The sequence below is a fragment of the Capra hircus genome, chromosome 16 (assembly GCF_001704415.2).
Source record: "Capra hircus breed San Clemente chromosome 16, ASM170441v1, whole genome shotgun sequence".
Taxonomy (NCBI): domain Eukaryota; kingdom Metazoa; phylum Chordata; class Mammalia; order Artiodactyla; family Bovidae; genus Capra; species Capra hircus.
The window spans coordinates 48,926,228-48,946,513 of NC_030823.1; the positions used below are offsets into that span (position 1 = coordinate 48,926,228).

General features: G+C 58.4%; 2 protein-coding genes across 5 annotated transcripts; one reads left to right on the forward strand and one right to left on the reverse strand.

Moving 5' to 3' along the window:
* Positions 3,867–9,517, forward strand: PEX10 (peroxisomal biogenesis factor 10). 3 transcript variants are annotated; one of them, XM_018060482.1, is made up of 6 exons: positions 3,867–4,077; positions 5,019–5,099; positions 5,456–5,856; positions 7,020–7,195; positions 7,294–7,429; positions 8,161–9,517. In XM_018060482.1, exons 1-6 carry the CDS (start codon positions 3,966–3,968, stop codon positions 8,227–8,229), a joined length of 975 nt encoding a protein of 324 aa, XP_017915971.1. In that variant the 5' UTR covers positions 3,867–3,965; the 3' UTR covers positions 8,230–9,517. The 3 variants fall into 3 exon arrangements, with proteins under 3 accessions (XP_017915971.1, XP_017915969.1, XP_017915970.1); XM_018060480.1 differs by having other exon boundaries at positions 8,181–9,517; XM_018060481.1 differs by lacking the exon at positions 5,019–5,099 and having other exon boundaries at positions 8,181–9,517.
* Positions 9,513–20,231, reverse strand: RER1 (retention in endoplasmic reticulum sorting receptor 1). Of its 2 annotated transcripts, none has more exons than XM_018060485.1 (7): positions 16,810–16,885; positions 16,603–16,684; positions 15,189–15,293; positions 13,465–13,564; positions 12,192–12,270; positions 10,873–11,008; positions 9,513–10,306 (listed from the first exon to the last, which is right to left on the reverse strand). In XM_018060485.1, exons 2-7 carry the CDS (start codon positions 16,681–16,683, stop codon positions 10,217–10,219), a joined length of 591 nt encoding a protein of 196 aa, XP_017915974.1. In that variant the 5' UTR covers position 16,684; positions 16,810–16,885; the 3' UTR covers positions 9,513–10,216. The 2 variants fall into 2 exon arrangements, with proteins under 2 accessions (XP_017915974.1, XP_017915973.1); XM_018060484.1 differs by lacking the exon at positions 16,810–16,885 and adding an exon at positions 20,051–20,231 and having other exon boundaries at positions 9,520–10,306.

Here is a 20,286-nt window from a genome sequence, read left to right on the forward strand (position 1 = left end):
CTAGGCATGGCCTCTCCGAGCTCAGTCGCAGTTCTGCCACAAGGATGGTACCACTTCCCACCTTGGCCCCTCAAGCTGCAAATTCCTGTCCCATTCTCCCTTGAAGCCTGACAGAGGCCCAGGGCCCCCAAGTCCAAGCACCCCACTGAGTAAGGAATCATACTGGCCTTGGCCACTGGCAGAGTCCCTGGCCAGCGCCTGTGCCCTGAAATCACTCGACATTACTTCCCAGGCCAGCTCAAGCCCTAGGCAGCCCCTGTCCCGTCCCCTCTCCCAACAAGCCCCTGGCCAGGCACTGCTCTGGGTCCTGTGACGGGGGTGGGGGGAGTTGGGGAGGCCATTGCCCCAGGGGCTGGTGGGAGTCCCAACTCAGTTCTGGGGGGCCACCCACAGAAGGCAGCTGCCTGGCGGGTAAGGTGTACTCCCAGCCCAGCAGCACCGCTGGCTAGAGGAACCTGTTCTCCGGGTTTGTCCCCAGGGAGAGCTGCACCCTAACGGCCAGTCCCTCCAGCTGTAGGGAAAGGGGGAATTGGGCCAGTCCAGCCCACACCTGGGGCCGGAACTGCAGCAGCCCACCCCCGACTCTATTCCCACTGCCCCACTAGGGGCAGCAGTGCACACCTCTGCTCCACGTGCCACAAAGAGCCTGCTCAGTCAAGGACCCAGGCCTGACAGCAAAGCTGACCCAAGGTCCCCAGCCATTTGCGTCTCCCCACACCACCCCCAGGTTAGCATCTCAGCCTCACTGGCTCCTCAGCCATCCTCAGACGATGAGAAGCACCTGCTCCCCATTATAGGATATGCCAGGGGATCCAGGGTTCCAGGAAAGGCTCTGCTGGGAGCAGACCACCCCCAGTCCCAGGGCAGCGGTGCACCCAGCCAGGTATCCTGCCATGCTTGGAAGACCCCATGCCCTGGAGATTCGGGAGGAGGAGGTCACACAGCAAGACCACCTTGGCAACAGTCCAGTGCTGCAAGCTGACCCACATGCCCCTCCTTCCTTCTCTGGACAGGTATTCCTGAGCTGGGCTCGAGGGCACAGCAGCTGCCCAAGCAAGAAGGTATGTCCAGTGAAGCTGGTCTCTCAGCAGAGGGACACAGACCAGCTGGCCAGCCTGACCACTGGGCTGCTGGGTGGGGCTGGGGGAGGTTGGGAGATGAGCAGGGGAACCAAGAGAGTGTGCATAGGGCTGCCCCCCATGCTGAGCTCAATGAGGGGCCATAGCAAGTGTCCTGAAGGAGGGACCGATCTGACAGTGTGAGGAAGTGACTGAATTCAGTGGCGAGGTGAGGACCCCGCTCCCACTGACTCAGACCCAGCCCTGCCCAAGCCTGCAGCTGCTGATACATACAAAATAGGCACTTTATAAGCGTCAGTTCCTTATATCTGCATCCCCATTCCGCAGACCAGAAAACTGAGGCCCAGGGGTGTCAGAGGGAGCAGGTGAGTTCCTGTAGATGAGGTTACACAGCTGAGGTCACAGCAGGTCCCTGGCTCAGCTGCTTCTGCAGAAAGGGAGCCAAATGAGGTAGAGGACGTCTAGGCCCCATGCGGGGTCTACACCCAGTCAGATATGTGCCTGCTCCCAGTGGCCAAGTCCTTGCGGGTCTTCCCCTTCCTGTCCCAGGAGCCAGAGTTGGTCAGAAGTCACATGGTGAGGCCTCCAGCAGGAGACCATCGCACACCCGGGGCTCCAACCTGCCTGGCCACCAGGGAACAAGGACAGCTAACTCTTGACCAGGCTGGGACTTCCCGTCCACCCCAACTTCCTTCTGAAACCGTCTCATCCCTCTCCTTAGCCATGTGGCCATCTCTGCACCCTGCTAGCCTCACTCCTTCTTTGGTTTTGATCCAGATTCACTCTTTAGGTGAGACTCACTACCCAGTCCTCTACAATTCTACTGCTACCCTGGTGGAGCAAGTGGGCTGATGGCGCCACCTGCTGGCCATTCTGGGCTCTGACCCTGCTCCCAAAAAACCCAAGTCACAGTTAGGGCCCTCGGACCCCAACTAACCAGCTCCCATGGCAGGTGAAGACACCGGGGGTGGCCTGGACCCAGCTGGATCCCAGGCCCCACTTCCCTGAGAACAGTCACACAGTAACAGTTACTGGCCTTGCCCTGCCCAGTGTGGCAGTGCTGGTAGGAAGACCTGGACATGCAGTGCGGGGCAGGGAGGTGGAACCAGCCGGTGGGGGAGGTGACACAGATTAGGCCTGCCCCTCAAGGTTCTGAAGGAGCCAGGTGGTAACCCTGAGGAAGGAGACAAAACCTCTTCAAATCAACCTTGGTGCTGGTGGACACTGTCTGTGCAAACCCACAGGCCAGGGCGTCTCTGGGGCCAGCCTGTCTGACGAGAGTTGGCCAGAAACTAGTGAGGCTTGTGTCTCCACCTGGCCTCTGCCTGAGGGTCCACCCCGGACTACAAACCAAACCAGTGGGTGGCCTCTGTGACCAGGGTACACAGACAAGGGCACCACTCCAAGGGTCACTGGGGCTTCAGTAGCAGGAGGGACTGTGGGACCACCCAGGTCCTGTCTCCTCCCTCTAGGTGGGGCCTGCCTGCACCTGGTGGAGCCCGACGAGACCTGAGTCTGTCCCCAGGCTGGCTCCGTGCAGCTGAGCTGTGCTGCCTGGGCACATACCCATACCAACATTCATGTGGGAGCAAAAGTGAGGCAGGAGCTGCAACCCATCTCAGCCCACACCCTCCCAGCCAAAGTCAGGGCCCTGGTGGTTCCCCTACCCCCTCGGGTCACCTGCCTCCTTTCTCTCCTACCCCTTAGGTCCAAAAGGACAAGGCCCTCTGGTCCTTGTGGCGCGCCCCTACAAGCCCCTCCACTGAGGCACACATACAACTGAGGCACACATACAGACACTTTGATGCTGCAGTCCATGGGGACAAAAAGAGTCGGACACAACCGAGTCATTGAACTGATGGCCTGCTCACTTCTCAAGTGACTCAGTGGTAAAGAACCTGCCTGCTAATGCAGGAGACACAGGAGACTCTGGTTTGATCCCTCGGTGGCGAAGATCCCCTGGAGGAGGAAATGGCAACCCACTCCAGCATTCTTGTCTGGAGTATTCCATGGACAGAGGAGCCTGGTGGGCGACAGTCCATGGGGTGGCAAAGAGTTGGACAGACTGAGCAAGCACACACACACACACAACCTGCTCCAGACCCAGAGCCCTTAGGGCACCCCAACTGCCTCCTCTCACTGCCCTCTCCCCAGGCCCCTCGCTGGGCCCTGAACTGCAGCTCAAGTCCAGCTGTAGCCTGTGCCTGGGCATCGGGATCCCCTCTGGTGCGTGGCCTCCCAGTCTCCCCACCCCCCACCCCTAACCCCTGCGGCCCTCTTTGGTCCCTGCTCTGAGAGAAGCTGAGAGGAGTCGGGGGTCTGCACGTGTGGGGCAGCCGCTAGTATAAACACCGAGGTTCAAGAATCCGCGCTCCCTGCCCTCTCCCGGGCCCCAGAGCTCCTTTCCTGGGCCCACAGGCGGGTCGCAGGTATTAGAACTCAGGGGCGCCAGCGCCCCTCAGAGAGAACTGCAGGGAGCGGGGAGACCACAGCCCACCTTACTTCCGGCCCCGGGGGCGGCCAAGTGCCCCACCAAAGGGAGTCAGCACCTGCTGTGGCTCTGACGCCTCTCCCAGTTTCTGGGGGCCGTCCCCGCGGTCACTTCCCACACTGTGCCGCTCACCAGTCCCCGGCTCACCCGCCCCCTTGACCCGCCCCCTCCAGCCCTGCGTCTGCACCCTGGGCCAGGTTCGCGCCGCTCGGACCGCGCCGCTGTCAACCCAGCCCCGCCCCAGGCCCCGCCCTCAGTGACGCGCAAGGCCTGCGCCGCACGCCGAGCCCAGTTTAGTCATCTGGCGCCGCCTCGTGGGCGTGGTTATCTGGGTGCCTGCGTCGCCTCCCTGTCCCCCGGTCCCCAAGATCCCCGCGGCCCTGCGACCCTTGACCATGGCTTCCGCGGCCGCCAGCCCGCCGGAGGTGGTCCGCGCGGCGCAGAAGGACGACTACTACCGCGGCGGGCTGCGGAGCGCGGCGGGCGGCGCCCTGCACAACCTGGCAGGTGAGGGCCGCTGCGGGGGTCTTGGGGGCCGTACGGGCCGTGGGGGCGCGAGGCGGGAAAACGAGCCCCAGGGCCGCCGGTCAGCCCTCTGCAGGCTCGGCCTAACCCTGCGCGCCCCGCGAGACCTGAGCTGAAGGAAGGAGCGGATGCTCCGGTCTTTGACCCCTGCCGCAGAGGGCGGGGGTGGAGGCCAGGCACCAGGCGCAGAAGAATTCACGGCTCTGCTGACACGAGGCTACCGTGGAGCAGGGGCGTTGGAGTACAGTGTAGGGGCAAGAGGGTGGGGTAGATTCCAGCCGACAGCGGGCTCCTTCGGAGCAGCTGAAGGGAAGCTGGACTGTACACTGGGGTCGGGTGGCCATCGGCCGGCCTTCAGGAAGAGAGGAACACGACAGGATCAAAACAAATGGCCCGTGTATTAATTTTGCTAACAGGTTCACTTACTCCATGCCAGACACTGCTCTCCGTGCTTCAGAACATTAACTCGTTTTGTTAACACATGCCTGCCTGGAGGACCTGTGGCCATTACCCTCCTCAGAGACAGGAAAATGGGGATCACAGAGATATAACTCACCTGAGCTCACAGCCAGCAGTGTGGGAGCTCCAGTTTGATGCTGGTCAGTGGTCTTGGCTTGAGCTCCCGGTCACTGTGTTACACTGCCTGTCCTTGTGGTTCTCTAGGTTCTAGAGCAGTTGCCTAGGTGGATCCTGGAGGGGGCATGGCTGCAGGTGGGTAGGTTCTCAGGACACTCAGGGCCCAGGCGACGCAGGTGTCAATGGAAAGAGTGAACAGCGTGAGAGTCCAGGGAGCGAGCAGAGTGTGGGGAGCGAGTCAGGGGCTACAGGGCTGAGCCTGGGCAGCAGGAGCGAGGATTGTTCTGACCCTCGTGCCCCACAGCCCCCAGCCCCTCAGGAATAATGCATACAGTTTCTCCTCTCAGGTGCAAAGAAGTGGCTGGAGTGGAGGAGAGAGGTAGAGCTGGTGTCAGATCTCGCCTACTTCAGCCTCACCACACTGGCAGGTAGCGGCCACAGTGCAACCTCCCGAGGGGCCCCGAGGACAGGAAAGGACTGCCTGCAGAGGGAGCTTTCTGGAGGTGCTTCACAGTGTCCCTCAACTGGCCCGCATGCAGCCTCTGCGAAGGAAGGGACCCAGACCCCTCCCTAGGTGGAGCCCAGGCCCTGAGTCCAGGCCAGGCCTCTGGAAGCCCTGAGGTTCCCTGTCACATCTGTCTGGGACTGTTTCTCCGCAGCTGAACCTGTGGCCCGAGGGGTCCCAGCACTGCGCCCTGCCACAGGGTGTGGGCTGTGAGGATCATCCTTTGGAGGGGAGGTGGGGGCCCGGTAGAGGAGATCACTGAAGCCCCTCTCCCTGCAGGCTACCAGACCCTTGGGGAGGAATACGTCAGCATCGTGCAGGTGGGCCCATCACAGCGCCACGTGCCCTCAAAGCTGCGACGCGGGATCCTGGTTGCACTGCACACCGTCCTGCCCTACCTGCTGGATAAGGCCCTGCTCCACCTGGAGCACGAGCTGCAGGCTGCCGGCGACGGCGCTTGGCCCTTGCGGGGCAGCCTGGCCCCCAGCAGCCAGTCAGGGGTGAGGCGCTGGGTGCACCGGTGCATGGCCGGCCTGACAGAACAGCAGCAGGGGGTGCTCCTGCGGGCCATGTCAGTGCTCAAGCAGGGCCTCGGGTGCCTCCAGCGTCTCCACGTGGCCTGGTTCTACATCCACGGTGTCTTCTACCACCTGGCCAAGAGGTTCACGGGCATCACCTACGTAAGTAACAGGTCTGGCTTGTCTGTGGAGGCTGTTCTTCGGGGACTATGCCCACAAGCAGTCACAGGGCCGGAGCTGAAATCCCCACTGGAAGCATGGGTCTTGTCGGGTCCTGTTAAAGACCGGAGGAAGTTTGGTTTCCAGATACCCTGATGAGGGTGGGGTGAGTCTTTTTCCGTCAGCACCTGTGGCCACATTGCTGTATACCCGGGCTCCTGGGCCCTATGCCCACCCCATCCAGGCCATCCTTACAGAGGGTCAGGTTTGGGGCCATCCCCCTGAGAGTGACCCGATAACAACCACATGGACCCTGTTGCCACCAGCATCCCTGCTAGCCTCCCACCTGGGGAGGTCTGATGGTCTCCAGACCTGGTGGTCTCCGCCCATCACAGGGACTCCAACCCTGCTGGGTCTCAGCTGATGCCCTGGCTTCAGAGTTCATCCAGAAGGCCTCCCCTTGGGCCCCGCCTCCCCAAGGTCTCCAGGCTCTCCCCCACCCCCTGGCCTCCCTTGGCAGGGGTGTCCAGCGCCTCTACGCCTCCTCCTCCCAGCTCCAATGCTCACTGCACTCGCACTACCCATTGTGTCAGGTGTCTATCGAGCTGCTGCAACCCACTCAGGGCCTCGGGGCAGCCACGGGATCTCTTGCTCCACAGACACCAGGGCCCCACCTCTTGGGCTCTGGCTGGTCTGGCTAACCTGACAGTCCGTGCTCCCAGCTAGGGAAGGAGACAGCAGTGGAGGGCAAGTAGCTTTCCATTGGAGGATGTGGCTGGGAGTCCCAGCCTGCAGAGAGTCACCCGGGCAGCCCAGGGCCTTGATACAAGCAGGAGCTTCTGTTTCCGAATGGGGATGAGTAGTGGATCTGCCATGCAGGGCTCCCCTGCCGTCCGCAGGGCTCCCCAGCTCAGGCCTCTTTGCTGGTTCCTTTTCTGTGAGGCTTGAGTGCCTAGCAGTCCCCTTCCTACCATGCCTTGCTTGCAACCAGTGACCTGCAGGCTCCATCGCCATCCTCCTTGCTCAGTGCTGGGCCCACCAGGCACTCCTGCCCGCTCCCGCAGCCAGAGGCAGGCTTGGCTTAATCCCACCTGAAGGCCGGGCCCTTGGGCTGCTCAGTGCCTCACACCCTCTGACCATGTGACTATCCCCTGGGTCCCTGACAGCTCCGTGTCCGCCGCCCACTCGCAGAGGACCCTCGGGTTCGCGCCAGCTACCAGCTGCTGGGGCTGGTGTCCCTGCTGCACCTGGTGCTGGCTGTGGGCCTGCAGCTCTACGGCTTCCAGCAGAGGCAGCGCGCCCAGAGGGAGTGGAGGCTACAGCGCGGCCTGTCCCGCCGCAGGTGTGTGGGATAGGGCAGGGGCTCAGGGCAGGGGCTGGCTCCGCAGGTGCCCGGCGGGACTCCAGCTCAGTTGTGTCCCATCTACCTACTCCCACCAGGAGCCATGCAGAGGAAAGAGCAGTTTCCAGAAACCCACTGTGCACGCTGTGCTTGGAGGAACGCAGGCATTCGACGGCCACGCCCTGTGGCCACCTGTTCTGCTGGGAGTGTATCACCCACTGGGGAGACACCAAGGTGGGCATCTGGAGCATTCCTGTCCCCAAAACCGCCTGTCATTTGGGGGAGGGGCGTGCTTCTAGAAGCCTCCAGGTAGGCTGGACCCGGGGCAACATCTGGAGTCAGGGCACTGCACTGGTGGAAGCTGGCGAAGCTCCAACCCAAAAAGAAAGGCCCTAGAGTCCTGGGGCCAGAGCTCAGCCTTGAGACCTTGGAGTGTGGGGTCCAGCAAGCCAGGGGGCCAGAGCAGGGGACTTAGCTCGTAGGCCTGTCGTAGGCCTGTAATGGTTCCAGGGAGGGGCAGCCCCTGGGCCCCCGTGTACCTCCCCATCTCTTCCGGGGGCCTGAGGCCCAGCCTGCCTGGTTCCTCAGCCCATAGGGCCTCAGGGGCAGGGGTGCTACAGCCTCCTCCTGGGGTCCAGGCCGCCCTGCAGAAGCCCCAGGAGCACAGGCACTGCCTCCCACACGGCCCATGTGGGGCATGTGCCCTCACAGGAGGGACCCAGTCCCGAGGGGTGGGGACAGGACAGAAGTTCACACCCCAGAACTCCTGAGAGACTCTGGGTGGCCATGGTCTTTCAATGGACAAGTGCTCTCCCCATCCCACATCCCCTCACTGGTCACTGTCCCTGTCATGCACCCCGACTGCCTGCAGTGTCTCAGAAACGCTTTCTCTAAGAGACACGGGTACATCCGTTTTATTGGAGATGCTGTGCTGGGTGGCCTGTGACTGTCCCCCCCCCCCCCAGACGGAGTGTCCCCTCTGCAGGGAGAAGTTCCTCCCCCAGAAGCTGGTCTACCTGCGGCACTACCGCTGACCCCTTGCTGGAAGAGCAGTCTTATTCTCATCGACTTCTGCACAGACATCGAGAAAATCTCAAGACTTCTGTCACGAGTGATACCATGCCAGCTGCCACGAGGATGGGCACCGGACCTGGACTTGGACCTGGCTAATGCAGGCCTGCAGGGCAGGCTGGGTGGGGACCTGCTGGGCAGCCAGTCCACCCTCAGAACGCCCCTCCCTTCCCCAAACCAGTCACTCATAGGGTGGGGCCTGACTGACCTGGAGCTGAGCACCAGCAGTTTACCTTCCCAGCATGATAGTCCTGCAGCCCAGAAGACCCACGGACCTCACCCTTGTCCCTGGAGCTGGCTTTGGAGGGCAGGAGCACAACTGTTCCCAGAAAGCCAGAAGTTGTCATCAACCCTAACACCTCTGGCACATGCCTTCTAGTGAATGGTCAAGTCTGCTTCCCATTCTAGAACACGGCAGTGTATGTTCCGGCCTTACCACAGGAGGGGTCTCCTCCCGCGTGGAGCACCTAGCGGGCCAGCCAGCTTGCCATCACCACTCACCACTGTGGCCAGCCTGCTTCCTGCCACCTTTGTTATCTTCAGATTTTTAGATCTGCTCAAATCCTGCAGACTGGATTTTGGCATAGGCATCCTTACAGCACCAATTCCACAGGAGTGCTGGTGTGCTGACGCTGTGAGGGGTGCACACACCCATGTGGAAGGGCCTCTTCTCCATGTGACTTGGTGGCCAAGGCCCTCCTCAAGAGGTGGAGGTCAGCCCCAGAGACGGGCTGTGACCACGGGCCCCGCTCCAGGCAGGCAGGAGCACAGGGGGAGGCTCCGTGGGTCCTAAACCCCGTCCTCACACGGTCAACGAGTGGCTGCAACTTCCCGTCAAGTCTCACATCAGTGCGCTTACCGGGACAACAGTATGAAACAGTCAAGAGCGCAGGCGCCACGGCCTGGCAACAGGTACTGATCTCAACATCATTTATGCATGAAGCTTAAAATTCAGGTCAGGTACACAAAGATCTTCATGTGGCCTCTTAAAAGCAAGAGCTGCTTAGTTCAGATTTGCAAAAACTGGCAAAAGAAAGCCACAAGGGGAACACTTGAGGTCCGAAACTGAGACAGATGGAAATGGTGCTTGGAGCCGGGAGTCAGCGGCGTGGCAGTGTGACGGCCTCCCAGGGTGGCTGGGCGCCCCGCGGGCCCTCCTGGTGCAGGAGCTGTGGTGGGTTAGATAGAGACTACACGAGAGCGGGGACATTGTCTTTAATAAAATTGGAATTAAAAAGTCACTTAGTAAAATGTTTACGAGTATTGGTTTTTATCACATCAAAAAAGCTGACATGCAGGTTAAAGTTGTTTCCCCGTAGAAAGTGAGAAGCCGTGTGTTAAAGCCCACGGCACTGGCCCTCCAGCCAGATGTCTCTGAAAGGGGCTGCTGCCGAGAACACACTTAAAACAACTCTTGACGTATCAAAGAAAGGTGTCAAAATAATCTCAAACAATTAAAATATATATTTGTAATTCCAGGCCCTCAAAAGCAATCATGGTCGTTAAGAATAAAGTTTTGAGTCATCATGGTAGAGGCCAACTCGACACATCTCCCGTGAGATGAACTGGGAAACTGGCATTGGAACCCGCAGCTAAGGGAGCGGCTGCTCCGGTGGGCGCGCATCCTCCACGCAGGCGGTGGGCGTCCTCAGAGGCAGCAGCCGAGCGTCCTAGATCCTTCCGTGGGCCTGATTCCGCCGCCAGCCGGCCGCCCACCCTCCCCAGACCGCCCGGCTATCCCCCAGCCTGCGTTCCACTACAAGTCCAGCGTCTGCACACCTGACCGGCTGGAAAATAAATCAATGCGATTCGGTTTAAATGCCAGTTTCTTCAAAAACCTGATACTTCAGTTACAAATAATCGAAGCTTCTTTTTAGAAAGAAAATAACTCCCTTGTACTCAACTACTGTATGTGAGAAGAGAAGGCGCTGTGAGGCAGCAGGCGGCCGTCTAGCTGGCGAATGTCTTGCCCGCGTCCTCTTTCCCCTTGTATGTCCTCTTGCCGTGCGTGAATGGGATGTACCGGTACTTGATCATGTGCTGGGACAGACAGACAGACGTATCTCAGCATGGCCTCCCCATGGCCCAACTCCCCTCCAGCTCTGACTCCCGTCTTTGCTGCATGCAGGCAGGAAGCCAGGGCTCCTCAGACACCCCTGTCCCCCTACCGCCTGGCTGAGCCAGCTGAGCTGCTGGAAACCCCAGGAGTAGAGGACAGGTTTTGTAACCCCCATTCTGTGGGCAGAACGAACTAGAGCTACCAAGCTGGGAACCCAGGGTTGGGGGAGAAGAGGACAAAGCGGAGCCGCCCTGTCACCAAGGACGGCTTAGGCTGATGTGGGCATCACATGACGCATCCTGGGCCCTCACTGTCCCCTGGATGATGCGCCACACCTGAGGGTATGACCTGAGGCTGTGCTGAGGGCCCGGCCCTGTACACGGACCAGACACAGCGGCTGTGGCTCATGCCGGTGGCAAGCGCACACACCCACCAGACTGCACAGAGAGCAGGGTCTGCACAGCCCCGGTGTCTCGGACCAAAGCCTGGCTCAGAGCTCCTCACACCAGACATGCTGTCTCGCGGCACAGCAGCACCTGAGCGTTACCTTTATCTGCCTCTTCATGGTGATACAGAACAGCATGATGAAGTACATCACCAGGATGGGCCAGAACACCGGGACGTTGAAGGCCTCAAAGAAGGTGCACACCATGGCCACCAAGATGCCCTTGGTCGCCGCGTGCCTGCGGAAGGAGAGGCGGCCAGTGGTCAGTGCAGGAGGCAACCCCGGGGGGTCGGGGGAGCTGCGTGTGGCATGTGCCATGTACTGCATGGGACACAGACACCAAGCGTAAAATGAGCAGTGGGACTGCTGGTGCCGCTCAGGCTGGTGGCTGGACAGGGATGCCATGTGCTGCAGGGCCACGTCTAGACACCCAGTCCCAAGCCTCCAGCCCAAGTTCCACATGCCCGGCAGGCTGTCCCCCAGTGGCCAAGCAGCATCCCGCAAAACAGGTGCAACTAGACCTCAGGGCCACCCGCCCTCCAGCCCAGGGCCAAACACTCCAGGGTCGCAGCCCTACTTCAAGTCCGTCTGGCTATCCCTTTCTAGCAAGCAAAGGCTACCCCAGAGGGCAGACAGGGCCCAACCTCGCCCGCTGCCCACCCCTCCCCTAGCAGCCTGGGCCCAGCACTTCACACCCAACTGGGGCTGCACCTGCACCAGGAGGGTGGGGTGAAGAGGCCAATGACACAGGACAGGACAGACACACTCACAGACCCTCCCACTTCCCCAGCCAGCGGGGTCATCTCCACCCCTCTCTCACACTCATCATTACATCACACACACGGGACCACCTCCAGGAGGCCTACAGACAAGTCAACACCTCTTCACACCAACACCTGCCCTGTGCCCAGATCATCCAAGAACCAAGCAGGGAGGGAGCTAGTCCCCTCAGTGCAGAGCAGTGTACCCCAGAAGCCGAGTCAGTCACCTACCCAGGACCCTCCACCCTGAAGCAGCCCCCTTTTTGTGGCTTCAAGGCACAGTGATGTTACTTTGCAACCCAGGGCAGGGTGCGCCCTGGAGGCCCCTAGGACCCCCATGCCCAGCAGGCATATCTCACACTCTGGGTGAGACAACATCCAAGACAGGGAAACATACTAGAGCTGGCATTTCTCTGAGGAGTCTAGGCTGCCAGCTCACCAGAACCAAACACCTGCCCAGCTCAGAGCCACATGTGGAAACAAGCACGGCGGGGAGGAGCATGCAGGGAGGAGCACGGGACAAGGGGGAGCACAGAGGGACAAGCACGTGAGGAGCATGTGCAAGAAAAAGGGGGAACACATGGGGAGGAGCACGCGTGGTGATACAAGGGTGGGGCGAGACAAACACGGGGGCAGGGACACAGGGGAAGAGGGACTCACCAGAACTTAAACTCTGGGAGCCTCCTGATGAAGGGTCGGAACTCCTCGTTCTGTTTGGTGGGTAATGAGGGGCCGTCATCTGAAAGGTCAGAGTCAGCAGGGTGAGGCGCGCAGTCCCGTCCTTCCTACAGTTCTAAGCTCCCCTAGGGCTTTGAACCAACAGCCCTGACACGTGAAACCCAGACTTTAACCAAACACAAAATGAGGATTTCGGCTGATTTAGAAACTGATTCACAGCTTTAGATTTGTATGAGAATTTCTCGTTAAGACCACTTCCAGAGATCGTGTAAACAATTCACCCCCATGCCGATTTCCAGGAATCCATCAACCGGATGACCTGAGATCTGAAGGGAAGGGAAGAGACGAGCACACACAGCCACGAGCAGGCAGGGGCGGGAGCCGCACTGGCTCAAGAGGGCACTGGGCTCAGGACAGCTGCCCTCCGCCACGAGCCGGGAATCCCACCCCACCCCACCCCACCCAGGAAGGTGCCCTCCCCAGTGACACATGGAGAAACTGAGGCCTACACATAGGCCTCTTGCTTTCTAATTCCCCAAATGGCAACAGTAAATGAAAGGGTTGTTTCCTTTGATCTTTTCATCAGATACTCCACAGAGAAAACACATGGTTCTAGTCACGATCTGCAGTCTAGACAGTGTCTCTGCCACAACGAGCAGGATCCCACAGGCTCCACAGGAGCTGCAATGGGTGTTACCAACATGGCAGCGTCGGCCCAAAGGAAGGCCTTAGCATCTGGTCATGCACCGCCTTATCCCCAGCTGGCTGGCAGGCATGCACTGAGGCCTCCATCTGGCCCAGGTATGCCAGGAGCAGCCAGAGCCAAGAACTCTTCAACCCACTGTCCTGGGACATCAAGGGGCCAGTGGCCTCATTGAGCCACGCCAACCAGTATGGATGCCTGCTTTTGCAAGAAGGGACCTTGGCTAGACCAGCTGCCTAGGAGGCAGGCCCCAGCTCACGCCACCCTACCCCTCCATCCCACCCTTGCACAGGATACACAGCCCCAAGGTTCAGTTTCCTCATCTGCCAAACACAGAAAGGAAGAAGCGCCCACCTCCTGTGACTGTGACAGGGTTTATCAAGTCCTTCTACAAACTTGCCAGGATCACAGAAGTTCCAAGTACATTTTAAACACCTAAAGAACAGTCTCCAAAGTTGAGATTTCAAATGTTTCTGGAGAAAACAGCAGTTCTGTGAAGCACATAAAATCACAACTTGCCCCAAACAGTGAAGGAGGCACACTCCACTGTACCTGAATCTTCCATTAACGAAGGGTCCACTTTTGGAGAAAGGAAAGCTATGAAGAGATTCAGATGGTAGATTCCCAAGGCATAGGTCACGATGTACCAACCCTAGAAGAGAAGGGACATGGTCAGTGAGGCCACCCCGAACCCAGTCCTCGTCTCGACTGAACCCACGTGGACACAAGCTCAGAACAAGTGACAGAAGAGCAGTGAGCATCCACAGTGACAGTGAGTCTCAGGCTGTACTGTGGGTCTTGAGCGTGGACAAGCCAGCGTCCAGTCAAATGCACCCAAAACCTAAAGCCAGCAGAGCCCCGGAAGAGAGCAGAAATGGGGTGCTTCACAAAGCCACACACCCAAGCTGCACACCCAGGTCACAGGTCCGTCCTTGCGAGCAGCCCCCAACGTGGACACGGGCCCCGAACCAGCCCAAGACCTGAGAGTTCAGCTCCCTGCAGCAGGTGGCTGGCACCACACACACCGTGCAAGGACTGCTCACAGCCTCTGCCCAGAAGAAATCCAGAACCAGAAAATCAGGAAACCACCGAGTCACAGAGTATTATGAAGAAAAACCTTCCTCAGGAGACACAGAGGAGGGCGTACGTCTGCCACTGGGCTTCTTGGCCACATGGCACGTAGCATCTTAGTTCCCGACCAAGGATCGAACCTGGGCCCTGCATTGGAGGTCCTAACCACTGGACTGCCAGGAAAATCCTCAGCTCATTCTTAAAGGAGTGAGTTTATCCAATGAGAACCAGAACTGCACTGCATGACCAATTCTAAAAGCCCAAACGTTTTCAAACAAACCAGCTGAGATCTGTCACGCTGGCATTTGATGTCCTGATACCTTAAAAATGTTCAAGTGAGACAACAAAATCCTAGACGTGAAAAATTAACAGCTGAGTGTTTACCCAGCTCCTGGTGGCAGGGCTGAGGCTGGAGGGAGGTCAGATCAGGCATGGACTTGGTGAGTCTAACCTGGGAAACTAGCCTGTACAAAACGCACCCCCATCCTGCCCAAATCCCCCAGTTCAAGGTTTCGAGGTCACTCTTTCCATGAAGACTGGACCAAGGTCCAATTTCTTAAGAACACCTAGACCCAATCGTAGCAAACAACGTTAACTGTAGACTGCCGACACAAACCGCGCCTGCTACAGAGCTGCTCCAGGCCTGCCACCTTTGCACTGAGCAGGGTTAGGCTTCCTCTCAGAAACACAGACACAAGCACCACCACCGAAGATGAGTCTCTACACTCGGCTGAGGGGAGCGTTTCCCCCAGGGCTGGACATAGGGCAGTGTCCAATGGGTGAAGTACCTGTCCTCACACCCACCCTTCTTAACCTGGGAGACACCCAGGAGGATGGATCTGCTCTCATGGAGGAAACAGCTGTCGTGCCCAGGGAAAAAAACTCCAGACGAGGCGTGAGCCTCCCTGGTCTCAGGGTCCACAGGGGCTCCCACCTGGGAGCCAGGCAGTCAGCAGGGTTCAGGGAGGACGCCTGGCCCCTGGGAGAGCCCTCAGTCACCTCACCTGGTCCTCCTCAGATGCCAACCTGTCTCACGCACCCAGGGAATGAGGTGGCCAGTCCAGGTGATTTTGTCCCCATCCCCAGGAGGCCCAGCCAAGGGGCACCAGGAGGTCCCCTGAGCAGACCAGGACACTTCTACCCCAGAGACAGAAGGAGAAACAACCCTCCCACCTGCACACCAGGCCAGGTCCCGCGCCACCGACCTGCAGCAGGTAAACACGGATCATGTAGATGAAGCTCAGGCCCAGTGTCACCACCCATCTCACGGCCGTGTGCGGCGTAGACTTGTCCAGCCAGGACTGGTAGATCTAGAAGGGACACAGACTGTGTTATGGCCGCCCTGTGGTTCCCGCTGCAGAGCATGCCTGCTGCTGACCCTCGCGCCGAGCGGTAACTACAACTAATCCAAAAGTTACTTGCAACGGTTCTGGAGACGCATTCGTTCTTTAACCAAAGATATTATGGATCTCTCTTTCACAGCTGATGGTCCCACAGCATCGGCCTGAGGGGCCATCGTGGGGAGACAGAGAGGAGAGCAGAGACAGAAGAATGTTACCACTCTGCACCTGGGACTCAGTGCGGGTCCCGTCCCGCCCGCCCAGCAGTGGCAGGGCAGGGGGCGGGGAACAGACACAGCTGCAGAGCAAATGGCCAAATTCCTAGATTCACACATGTGCACACGTCTATGTACGTGTGTACATCTGTGTAAGTATTTAACTAATATACACGTCTGTATTCTCGTTTTAATTTGAAATTAATTCCAATTTTTAAGTTCTAATTATGAAAAATTTTAGTCATTCATAAGAGAGAATGTGAGCCCACAGAGGCCCATTACTTGGCTTCAATAATTATCAAGTTTTCCAGATGCTATTTTTTTTCTTTTAAAAGTCGACAGTTTTAGTTCTGAGTCCTACGTCAGTCTGTACGATTCTCTACCAAGTCAGACTTCTTCCTCCAAGACAGACGCTCACAGGCCTTGCTGTGGCCTGAGGGGTGGTCCCGCCATGGAGTGCAGACCTGGGGGCAGGGGTTGAGGAGACATGGACAAGGATGGACGTGGGTGGCTAAGGAAGGGGACAGTGAGGGCAGAGGCAGGGCAACGTGTACGCTAAGAATCAAGGCTTTTCACATTTTAAAAGTTGTTGAAAAAACGCAGAAGACAAGCATGTGGCCTGAACCACAGGAGACCCAGCATCCTCACAGTAACAAGACAAGATGCTTCTGAGTGCGAGTGTGCACCCCAGGGGGGCTGCCAGGACACTTACACTCCATGGGGAAATGCCCCACGGTCAAGTCTCATTTAAATGTATATGCTGCTGCTAAGTCGCTTCAGTCCTGTCCGACTCTTTGCGACCCCATAGATGGCAGCTCACCAGGCTCCCCTGTCCCTGGGATTCTCCAGGCAAGAACACTGGAGTGGGTTGCCATCTCCTTCTCCAATGCATGAAAGTGAAAAGTGAAAGTGAAGTCGCTCAGTCGTGTCAGACTCCTAGTGACCCCATGGACTGCAGCCTTCCAGGTTCCTCCGTCCATGAGATTTTCCAGGCAACAGTACTGGAACGGCGTGCCACTGCCTTCTCCTTAAAGGTGTATACAGCTCTGCAACCCAAAACCAACCTGTCCAAGTCGCGTGAAAAATCTGTATACCACAGACGGCTTCCCATGGACAGAATCTCCCACACTGTCACCTTCAGACATTCTGTAAGCAAGAAAGACACAGAACAGTTTTATATTAAATAAACAGCATTCAAGGACCTAATCACTTTGCCCTATTTCCATCAACACCATCGAGCAGGTTTTTCCAGTATTCACTATTTCACATACATGGAGGCTTCCGGCCTGTGCCTTTACCACGAGTCATCCAGGAAAGAGAAAGGAGCCAGCGACATGCTCTGGTGGAGAGCCAGGAGGCCACGTGACATGCAAAGCAGCACCGGTGGACTTTCATTTCCGCTCCTGTCACCTGCTCACACTCCTCCCACCAGTCCCAGGGCCGCCCCGCTGGCTGCAAAGTCCTGTGGACACATTTGTGTCCACTTCCCTGGGGCCAGTCTGCAGCACAGGCGGCTAGGCCCACCTCCCCAGGGCTCTCCAGACTCGCCCACTGCCAGCATCTCCTCCTGCTGCTCCATAGGCTCCCAAGTGGCCCCTCTTTTCTAGGCCCCACCTGGTCTCTGTCCAGGCTGCTCCCCACGGTGCCAGGCCCTGTCCAGACCAGGTCCCCACTCCATGGCCAGGATTCCCAGTAGCCATCTGTCTGCACCCCAGTTCCTTATCTGTGCATGGAGGTAACCCTATCTGCTCCTGACTGCTTCATCCGGCCGCACGACTCTGTGAGGACTCAGCACATGAGAGCCCAAATTGCCAAGAGAAGGGTGGGCACCGTCACCCCTATGCCACAGCAGTGCGTCAGCCTCAGACAGTCAGGCCACTTGCTCAAAGTCAAGAGCAGCTCTGGCCTTGGCTCCTGCAGCCCAGCATGGCCCCCACCTGAACCACAGAACAAAAAGGACGCAGAGGGCAGAAGGCCATGCCAGTCCAAAGCTGGTGAAGATGCTGGGGACAAGCTCTCACTGCCTCCCTACCACCAGTGGCTTCCTCCCCCCATGTGACACCATGGCAGGGCTGGGGACCAGAAGCGGACTCCAACATGGAGTCCACCACCCCTGAGCGGTATGGTCGTGCAGCCACCGCTCCTCATCTGGAAGGTGGCACAGCCCTTCCCATTTGGGCAGACACCTGAGGCTTCCAACGGTCTGAGTCAGCCCCTTGCTCAGCCTCTTCACGGCCAGGCTGGAGCCTGGATCTGCACATCCTCCCTGCATGCAGCCGCTAGTTAGCAGGCTCAAGACGTGATCCTAGATCCCAGATGGAACACAGTACCAATTGCAGTGGCTCCTTGAACAAACGCAGGGGCATCGACCCCAGCAGTCAACGATCCAAGTATAACTTTAGAGTCAGTCTCTGGACCTGCAGTTCAACCAATTGCAGATCGCGCAGTACTGCGGTACTGTTTTCATGAAAAAAATCCACATGAGAGTGAACCCATGTAGTCCAAACCCATGTTGTTCAAGGGTCAACAGTACAACTTTGATATGAAGATAATCTGAGCAGTCCCACAAGCACCAGCACATCTGTGCTAGAACGTCTACTGATTCTGTAACACCATTTCCTGGGGCCCTGGAGTGGAGGGGCAGAGTGCCAAGGAGACTCAGAAATGCCCTTTGCTTTCCTGGGAGCCACAGTGAACCGAACAGGTGAACTGTAGCTCCTAGCCCTGTCTTTTGGGAAAGTTTGCCTCTATGTTCAACTGGGGAAAATTTCCTATTTTCAAAAGGGCTAAATTAGAGAAGGCCAGCCACCCTATTTAGACCAAAGTCAGGCCAAAAGAAAGCTATATCAGTAACATCATTTATCCTACAATTCCATACAAATGTTTCCCTATTTTACTTTTTTATGACCAAAGTGTCTACCATTTAAATGCTTTTACTTGAATTGAGGTATTAACATTAGAGAAACACCTGCTATTCCTCTAAAGTATGCCCTACACAGAGACAACCGCTTCTGTCTTGTTCTCTTAACTGAACGTGTGAAAGATCTTCCCACGACATGCTGACCAACTTCCCATCACCTGACATAAGACATATACATTAACATAACTTCACACCTTGGCTAAACTCCCATCAACATTAAGAAGGTGAACTTTGGATCAAATGGCCTGTCTATGGCGTGACTCACAGGCCACTGTGGCCCTCCCCACTCTGTGAAACAGGGCCACAGCATCTCAGCACCCCGCTCCCCAGGCCTTTGGTGGGGAGTCAGCAGCCAGCCTTGTTAGAACCAGAGCGGGGCCTGGTTCTAACCAGGAGCAGCCCCGGGGAGGAAGGCAGCAAGATGGCCTTGTTCGGACTTGTTTCCAATCAGGGTGGCCCTAACACAGCTGCGCTGTCTGCAGTCCCCTGCAGTTCCAAGACCACCTCCTCAAAGAGGCCCTCCATGACTGTCCAACTGGCGCCTATCCCTCAGATCACATCACCCTGTTCTATTTTGTGGGACAATCACTTCAGACTGCTTTTTGCCTCATTTCTCTTTCCTCCTACTAGAATGCAAGCTCCCGGAAGAGGAGCCTTGTCCCTCCACTGCTGGCCCCGTTATCCAGGAGGCCAGGCACAGAGCTAGCAGTGGGTTAAGTTCTCTGTCGGATGTCACTGCCTCAGGCTCAGCCACAAAGGAAAGAAAGAAAAAAAACAAGTTCAGACTGTTCGAAACAGAGACCAGGAGTATCACTTATGGGGGTTTGTGTGCAGAGTACCAGAGTCATCACTGCACCTGTCTGTGGAGCTGTCCCCACACAGACGCATCCCACACAGAGGACAGTCCTGCCTGGCACCGTTTGGTTCCCTCTATGTCTCCCCTCATCCCCTGCCCCCTTTCTCCTGAGTCCCGAGCCTGGTAATTTCCCACACTTTCATCCTGCGATGATGTTCTCTTCTCTGAAAAGCCCTTCCAGACCTCACCCACCCGAGTGCTCGGCCAGGGCTCACGGCCGGCTCCTTCTCCTGGGCATGACCACCTTCCCGTCTCGACCACACCTGCACCACCAAGACCTGGGGGCCCTATATTCACCTACGAGGAGAGCTCCATCTTACACATCTCCGGGAATGAGACCAACCCGACCGAGTAGCAGGCGCCCCGGGACGCTCCCAGGCTCATGTGCCTGGGGCAGGTTTCCGGAGGCAGCTGTAGGACAGCACGCGGGGCGCCGTCGAGCCGGTCAGCCCGAGCGCTCGGGATCTTCGGTGTGCAGAAGGGCCAGGTCTCGACCCCGAGCGATCCAAGTCCACCGCGGCGCTTCCTACCCAAGTCCCGCAGGCCGCCCTGGGTCGGCGAGGACACCGAGGTCCCACGGCCCCGGGCAAGCAGCCGACCCCTCCCAGGACGCGCTACCAGGGAACTGGGGCCGGTCACCGCGGCGACCCCGGGGGTCCGGCCCTGCCCCAGTCTCACGCGCGCCCCTCAGGACCACGGCACCCGCCCGACCCAGCCCCGCCCCGCCCGCCAGCACCTCGCGGTCCACTGCGGCCGAGCGCGGTCTCCCGGGGGCCGCGGGAAGAAGGACGCGGGTGGCTGCCGCGCCGGCGTTTCGCTCGGTCCGGGAAGGGGTAACCGAGCACTTCCGCTCAGTCCTGCGCGGCACCGCCTCCCGGGCTTCCAAGATGGCCGCCGGGGCGGGGCCGAGAGCCTCCAACCATTTCCGCTTCCGGTGCGAGCGCCCAACCCGTTGGCTGGGTTGTCACGTCG

Coding starts and splice junctions, on each gene's coding strand:
- PEX10 (XM_018060480.1), top strand. CDS start 3,966: ATGGCTTCCGCGGCCGCCAGCCCGCCGGAGGTGGTCCGCGCGGCGCAG. Junction 4,078..5,018: donor CGCCCTGCACAACCTGGCAG/GTGAGGGCCGCT, acceptor TTCTCCTCTCAG/GTGCAAAGAAGTGGCTGGAG. Junction 5,857..7,019: donor GGTTCACGGGCATCACCTAC/GTAAGTAACAGG, acceptor GGTCCCTGACAG/CTCCGTGTCCGCCGCCCACT.
- RER1 (XM_018060485.1), bottom strand. CDS start 16,683: ATGTCTGAAGGTGACAGTGTGGGAGATTCTGTCCATGGGAAGCCGTCT. Junction 15,294..16,602: donor TTTTCACGCGACTTGGACAG/GTTGGTTTTGGG, acceptor TGTCCCTTCTAG/ATCTACCAGTCCTGGCTGGA. Junction 10,307..10,872: donor CCATGAAGAGGCAGATAAAG/GTAACGCTCAGG, acceptor TGTCTGTCCCAG/CACATGATCAAGTACCGGTA.